This window comes from Chroicocephalus ridibundus, chromosome 3 (assembly GCF_963924245.1).
Source record: "Chroicocephalus ridibundus chromosome 3, bChrRid1.1, whole genome shotgun sequence".
NCBI lineage: Eukaryota > Metazoa > Chordata > Aves > Charadriiformes > Laridae > Chroicocephalus > Chroicocephalus ridibundus.
Genome location: NC_086286.1, coordinates 58,302,687 through 58,310,769, shown reverse-complemented (window position 1 = coordinate 58,310,769; position 8,083 = coordinate 58,302,687). Strand labels below are relative to the sequence as shown.

At 40.2% G+C, this 8,083-nt stretch overlaps 1 protein-coding gene across 1 annotated transcript in view; it reads right to left on the bottom strand.

The window, feature by feature from the left end:
- Positions 1-6,506: 6,506 nt before the first annotated feature.
- PPP1R14C (protein phosphatase 1 regulatory inhibitor subunit 14C) overlaps positions 6,507-8,083 on the bottom strand; it is a 59,535-nt gene continuing 57,958 nt past the window's right edge. Inside the window, exon 4 of the mRNA XM_063329290.1 lies at positions 6,507-7,819. Within this exon, the coding sequence (XP_063185360.1) occupies positions 7,745-7,819 (75 nt within the window). The 3' untranslated portion in view covers positions 6,507-7,744. The remainder of the gene's footprint in view (positions 7,820-8,083) is intronic.

Genomic DNA, 8,083 nt, shown 5'->3' with positions numbered 1-8,083 from the left:
GTTGTTGATATGGGAACAGAAATACCTTCGAGACAAGTATGAAGAGGGGCATCTTGCAAAGAAGTTATAGCTTACATAGCCTTTTTCCAATATGGGATCATTTTGTGCCTGTTTTAAGCCTAAACCAGCACCAGAAAAATTCCCCAAAGAAATACGTTGAAGTATTTCTGATGACTGTGAAAGTTATATTAAAAGGACAGCTGGAGTTTAGGAGGCATGAATTAAATGGATCCAGATAAAAGAACGTTAAACAGCTTCATTTTCTCTCAGAAACAGACGTTGTCAGTTGGTAATAGCATATGTACAGCTATACTCATTTGAAAGACTTGCTTTTTAGGTACATATTTCAGAGGAACAGAGTTATTCTTATGTTCGGGTTGGCAACAAACTCCTGTCCTTCCCAAATGAAAAACATGCTTTTCCTAATTTCAAGGCTGAAAAGCTGCAGTATTACTTACTGGCAGCGGTAGCAGAGACTACACACATCACAGCCACTGCAAAATGGAAAAGGGTGATCCTACCAGTGCTCTGCCGAACACACTCACTCATTATCAGCCCAAACATTGGACTCAGGCTTGAGCAAGTTAGCGGATACATGATTACACAGGCGTGCTAATATCTGCATTACTCCTGAAGAACCTGTACTCACCTCTCCACAGGGACACTGCCTGGACCCAGCGCAAAGCCCAGCGGAGCCTGAGGGAAGAAAGTTAATCTCATATGGGTTTGGTTTTTTTTGCAAAGGACACAAAGATCTCTATTGGTCAAGTTGTGCATCTGCCACCAGTTGCTCCTTGTTTTGTTACTTGTAGTACGCCCTCAGGTTTCTGAACAAGAACGTTTCTGCAGCCCTGCAAACACTATTGGAGTGTCTTCCAGGTACTGGGGAAAAAAATTTAAGGGCCACTTTTTTCTTTTTTTTTTCCCCCCTAGAATGCAAGAGAAAACATTTGATTAGCTCCAGGAGCTTTCTCCTCTCCTTATAGCATGTGGCTGAGTTGCATTCATACACTGATGAAGACTTACTTGGGAAAGAAAAAGTAAAGAAATAAGGCAAAAAGTGAGCAAGCTCCAGCAGTATCAGGCCATAATTCAGCAGACACTAAGATTTACAGCATCCTTTCTAGTCTTTTGGATTGATTTGGTATTGGCAGCAGAGCCTCTATGGCAGAAATAGCACCAGATGACACATTCCCATTTCCACTTAGAAAGAGGTCCTTACGAAAAATAATCAAGCTGTTAAAGTGACAGAATGGGGAAAATTAATGCAGACTGTAGACAAATGCACCATGACAGTACTGGAGGCAATGGATACCAAAACTGATTTAGTAGCTACTGCTTTGGTAGGCTTGAAATTGAGACTGGACAGACACAATGAATTGTATGCTTTCTGTTGAAGATCATTAGTTGCAAGAACAAGGCTTGAAACTGCCCAAGGCCCACATTAGCATAGGTTAAGTCCAACTCCATTTTTGGTATGGTGTGGTAGTCAACCAAGACACATGATCCATTACATTTCTACAAGCATTAAGCAGTGCACTGTCCCCCCTCTGCCCACAGCTCTGCCCAGGTAGAGTGGAAGCAACCCTCAAGCAGCATCCAGAAGTCCTCTCTGTTGTGGCAACTCTTAGGTCACACCTGAAGCCTACCTATCTAGCCTACCACAGTGGTAGTTCACTAAGTCAATTCTAGTGCCTTTGCCTCAAGCACCATCATGGCACACTGTTTGTAGCCTTGACATGGCTCTGAGTGGGTACTGGTTGCTGGACAAGCCTGAGGCATCTATTGAATCCTTTTTGTTTGCTTCATGAAGGTACCTGCTACTCACTGCAGTAGTAGAGGCTGCACAAATAGGAAGGCAGGCCCTGACCCAAAGCCAGGTTCAGACAGAGCTGTGGGGAGACCTGCCTGCAGGGTCAGCACAGCAACCACTGTCACAAATTGGCTTCTCTTATTGGGAAACAGCAGATATTGATGGGAGTTTCAATGTTATCCTTATTGGGATTCCCTCTTTGCTATAGATTAATATATTAAATAAGGGGGCTTCCAGCCTGTTTTTGCCTCAGGTCAAGCAACACGAAGGGGAATCCTGGATAAGTACAATCCTGTCGTAGCCTGCATGATCCAGTTCTTCATGCATCTGATAGTACTGACTGCTCCATGTCCCACAAGCCCCAGTATGACTGTGGGCTACAAGAGGGCACACAGATCCATCCGCAAAGCCAGAGCAAGAGTCAAAGCCTTGCTGACACTGATAAAGGATCCTCCTTTAGGAGGCAGGGAAGTTTCTTCTGCTTTTGTCTCTCCCTGTCCCCTAAAAGGGGTGGTCAGACAAGTCTCTGTCTTGAAGTGGATTGGATCCTATATGTTTTGGTAATTAGTTACATGCTTCAAGTCCAACATGATATTACACGGTTAGTCAATCAGACTGAAACCCCTGCGCTAAGGGCTATCCCAGGAGATTTTTGATTTTGAACTTAGAGGAAAAAGTTCAACTAAAATACCAATGCAGCGAGAGAAGACATTTGAGTTTACCATGAAACAAAACCTGTTAACTGCACCTCCAATAGAAGTTTCCATCTTGACCACATTTTAAAAAATAAGTTTTTAAATAGCTCAGTTTCTTTAATTTTAAATAGCTAATGGCAAATATTGTTGGAAAACAGAAAAGTCTGTAAGTAGTGTAAGCTAATACCTCAGAGAATTTGGTGATTAGTTCTACTGAAAAAAATAATGCAAATAAAACCCCATCAGCACTAAGTAAGATTATTATAAATAGCCATTTCAAAACTTCAGAAACACTCTACTTATACTGATGGCAGAATCCTACAGTGGCAAGAGCAGTTTTGCCACACTAGGTATTTTCAAGGCACAATTTCTCTTCTTCAGTTTCTCTCTAGTTATCAATAGCAACTTCAATTACATTCACACTTACTATTCACTTACTGACAGAAAAAAAGAACGAGAAGTAACATGGAAGTCAAGTAAAAAGTAGTAGAGTTGTATATATATAGCTGGTACTGGTAATCTGATTTGACCACTTCATAGGCATCTAGTGACATGGCCACAATACATAAATATACAAATCAGTTTCTTGTTTCTTCTGCTTTACAAAATTCTAAAAAAATAAAAAATAAAAAAAATTGAATATGATGTCTAGAGTTTTAAGGTCTTTGATTATCTTGACTGAACTGAGTAATTCATCTAATGAGAACTTATCTAGAAAAGCATCCAAATTCAATTTGGGGATACTAATAGACCGTGATCTCACCTACTCCCTCAGTAGCAGACTCAAATGGCTTCTCACCCTCACGATCGAGGTGCTTTATGTTCTTCCACACTTCAAGTTTCCTTCCTTTATCTTCCAGGCATTCTTCTTCCTTATGCTTTTCTCCAATACAATCTCATTTTCTTCCCACACAGAAATATGCGCAGCAAAGCAAGACTCTTCTCAGTTTTCTTAATTGCTAAACATGTCACAGGTAATTTTCTTAGTGATTTTTTCCTAGACTTCCCAGCACTTGATTTCTTTTCTGCCTGCCTCCCTCCCTAAATCCCAGCCATCCTTTTAAAAAGCAATGCATGCAGTTATTCAGTACCTGCTTAACATCTGTGCATGACGCTGGCAATGACAAGCCTTATGTAGCCAAGGAGCAATTAATCCTTTTGTTAGAGCACTTCACCAAGAGTTCAAGTTCAACTGTTTGTTCAGAATGAGACCTGTGTCTTCTAGTTTCCAAGCAACAGGCTCTCTGTTGATGCAGCCCACATGGCTTTTTTTTTTTTTACCCTGAAGGTGCATGTTTACATTAAGGCTGTCTTAAATCAGCAAAAACATCATAGAAATAGATTGCTGAGTAATTCCAGTTTCACATACGCTATTATACCTACCAGGGTAAAGCGCTAAAGACTCTTACCAAGACTCAGTGTCAAAGAGTTCGAAGTTCACAAAAGGAGCAGCTGTTTTGCTCCTGCTTTTCTTGGTCATGTTCTCAGAGAACAAGAAAAGCTTCCCTCCCACGTTTCCCCCACATGTTCCCTGCATGAATGGCAACTTTAGGAGTAAAACCCATCATAGGAATAATGGGGGGTAGGGGCAAAAACAAGGCTGGCCGAAGAATGGCTCATCTCCTTTCTTTTGTGCCACAGGAACATACTATCTTATCACCGCAGCCTAATATGATCACAAGCACTTTCCTCCTCTTTCTAAGCCAACTGGAAGAACAACCACAGGAGACGACATACTGTCAGCTCCTGCTGTAAAACATGCAAAGGCTAATTATACCATGAAGGAGACCCCAGAAACACACACTCTTGCAGACAATCTTTGTACACTGGAGAGGCACTTGAATACCAAAACAAAAACCTCAGCTATATTTGTAAGAGGGAACTTCAGTTCCTTTCATTAGCCACTTAAAAACCCCAGAGGAAGCTCTCATTGCAGACAGAGTTGGCCCTTCTCATGAACGCAGTCCAAGCCAAGGCAGTGAAGAGCCTGGGCTGTAAGATTTCATTTCAAAGTTGTTTCAGTAACAGTGTGCTATTGATAGGCCCCTTGAATATTGCCCAGAGCCAAGAACACCCACACAGTATAAAGACATAGAGCGCAATGAAATCTTAAGTGAATGGGTTGATTCTACCCTCACTTACACCAAGGCCAAGAGTATCTCCATTAATAAAATGTACCAATAATGAGACCCTGTAAGTTTCCAGTAAAATCAGTCCAGCTGCAAATAAAAGCTATTTAGAGTTTAGGTTTGCTCACTCACACTTGTAAGATAGCAAAACATGTAGAGCTAGAGGAGAGGAAGCCCTTTCACAGAAGTGACTGTCCCACAAAAAAATCAGTAAGGACTGTCCCAAACTTCATTGTTTCTAAGAGTGCCACCAAACCAATTGGTTTTAAACGGGGACAGACTGCTATTTTCCACAGCTACTTCAGTGCAAGATGAATAGGACAAATGATGCAAATGTGCAATGCGCACAGTTGGGTGGGCATTTTTTAGACAAGTAACATAAGGGGAAAAATATTTGTGGAATAGCATTTTGCTGCAGGAGGTAAGACAACTGGTGCAGTTGCTGTTACTTGACATTTCTGATTTTGCATATCATTATTATAAAGGAAGAAAAAATTATATTTGAAAGCGTAAGTGAAGTCAAAATGCATCTGTAGATGTGGAAATTACTAGAACATTTGATGTTCAGACTTGGGGTTGTTTCTAAATATCACCTGCAAGATGTAAGGCACCTGTAACTACCTCAGCAGGTGAAAAGGTGTATTGCATGCTCTCAGTTGTTTCAGTCCACATGTAAATGCACGTGAATAAATTTACGAGTCAGGGAACAGTACCCATGAGCAAACAGCATTTCAGACACCAGCTCAAAAAACTCTAAACGTTGCTAACAAGTCTCAAATCATAAGGTTTTTTTACATTTTGGACATATAAATTTTGTGCTCACAAAAGGCTATCAATGGTTTTACAACCCAACAGGCTTTTTAAGGCCTGTGAAAGTACCTGCCCAGTCAAACATCAGAAGTTTGCTAGTAATTAAGACTTCTTTACTAACACCACTGATTTCTGCCTCCAGACTTGAGTGAAAAATCTAACCAAAGGCCTCTTACCTCAGGAGTTAAGGAAGCTTTTCTTGCAACTCTCTCTCCTTCAAAGGTTGATAATATAAACTTGGTTATTTAGATATAACTACATCAGTTCCTCTGTAAGGAACACAGATCACGGAGAGACAATCTCCTTGTGGCAAGACAGGTCATTCACATGGGCCTCTTCCAGAACCAAAGACGTCCCACAGATAATGCTGACAACAATAGTGGGACATCCCAAGACAGAAACAGATGAAATCACAAGCTCCCCATGATTTCCCTGGAGCACAGATTTCACTTCACAATTTAAAAAAAAAAAAAATTGCTGGAAGACACCTTAGGAAACCTGAGCTGAATTGCAACTTCAGCAAGGTACAATATTTAAGTTTAAGACGCTGCAGGCAAACAACTCAAGTCTTTTCTTAGGGCTGCTGGAATTTCTTGAAGAGAATTCAGAGAGATGCAGAAGGGAAGAATGGTAGAGTGCCTCCTGCTGAAAGACCCCCTTTCTGCCACAACTTCAGAAGAGAACAGAGTTACCTGGTGTAAGTCCTCCCCTACTCTCATCTCTTGTGGAAGAAAAAGAAGGAAGTAGCAGCTTTTACCTGAAGAATTTCCAGGCTTTTTTTCTTCATTTTTAAATCCCCCAGGGCACAGGGAAGGAAGGCCTCATATGCAAAAGACTTTCCCAAACGACCCTTTTGAGTGCACCAGGTTACAGGAGATCAGCTGAGCAATATTAGGCAAGGGCTGAGTGACACTGGGCACACTAAAAGCTGATTAAGGTCTATACAGCTGGGTTCTCACATACTTACCACCTCACAGGCTTCTCTTTTTGACAAGGGAGTCCATTTACCAACCTACTCAGCAACAGTAGTCTTGTAAAGTGTACATGTAACAAGTCACAAGTTGTTCCATTTATTTGAGTAAATATCTGGTAAATAAAATCATCGGTAAACATTACAAAATTAAATACATTAAAAAAGCTTGCCAGTATACATAAAATTCACAAACATGTACTTCTTTTGAAAAATAAAATATGTTCAGAGCACCCTTGATATAAAATGCCTGACTAGTGTCACCTACCAGCATATGGTAGCTTATTGAACATTTCAGTGAGGACATTTTCTAGGAGGGAGCAGGGATCTCTCTTCTGTTCTTGCTTTTACAAGTAAGAGAGCCCAAGTTAAGAAGTCCCCCACTTCTCAGGGCAGAGCCATAAACAAAGATTATAATATTCTTTGCCTACCTTAATAGGAGAGGAATCTGCATTCAATTAAGACCACATCGCTAAATGCAAGACAGTGCTTGTAATTCATTTTGGAAGCACTGCATTTCCTCCACTGTGTAGCAGCTTTTAAATGGTGACGGACATTTCTCTAGATATTACTGCAGGCCCTTATTCAGTATAGGTTAGCACAGTTCCAAGACACCATGAGGTGGAGAGGAAATGACCTGGCAAAGCATCAAAGTCAATCAAATAACTTTAGGTCTACAAATTAAGCCCTTAAAATTCCCAATTCTCATATGCTGCAGTCTAAACAAGAAGATATGATTAAATTCTTCACTGGGCTGCTTTAAGGGTATTTAGAAAAATGGCAGCACTCATTTTAGTAATCTAAATTGGTACCTTCTGGTAGCAAATTTGCTATAACCACCATTTAAATAATTTACTGTAACAAACTTTCCCTTCCATCCATGTGAAACAGTATTCGCAACCCACTTTATAATTTATGTACAGACAAGCACAAGAAACTTGACATCCATGAGTTAAATGTACAACCAACTTAAAAAACGTTATCCAACTAGTTGCAAGGAGAAGTCTCCTAGCTCTGTAAATTTACAAGATCTTCTGGTTCACCACGTAGGCTTGCTGCCCCTCATCACTAACTCTTGGATTCTTCACTTGCTTCAGTAATCCTCTCAAGTGAAAGTTGAGCAGCATCCAAATTGTTGATATTCTTGATTTAAAAAAATTGACACTTAAAAAAGAACCCTTAAAACACACAAAAGAAATTCCTTGAGTCAAAACTGAATGAAATCAAAAGAGTTGTGGAGAAAGACAACTATTTTAATAGAGGTCTTGTATTCAAAGTCCCATTTCCCTTGACATGTCTTTTACAGAGTGCTACTACTTCAAGTTATTTATATACTCTTCTTTTGAGGGGGACTGAGTTTCCTCATTCCTCTTATCCGAGTTAGCAGCTCTTTGATAAATTCCTAGGAAAAAAGATTAGAAAATATGAGTAATTCGTATGATCCCATAATACCATGATTGAGTTTTTAAAAAAAAAAATCAAAGTAAACCATACATTTTTATTTAAGCTTTTACTGCTAAACTGGAATTTCTCTGGCCTGATCCCCAGGAACCTTGTATGCATATTCTCATGACACAGTGGAGGTGTGAACAACTAGCTTTTCCTCTGCATGAGTGTTCAGTCTCCGTTGCTAGCTGTCCTTCAAGCTTTTACTACACAGGGCCTT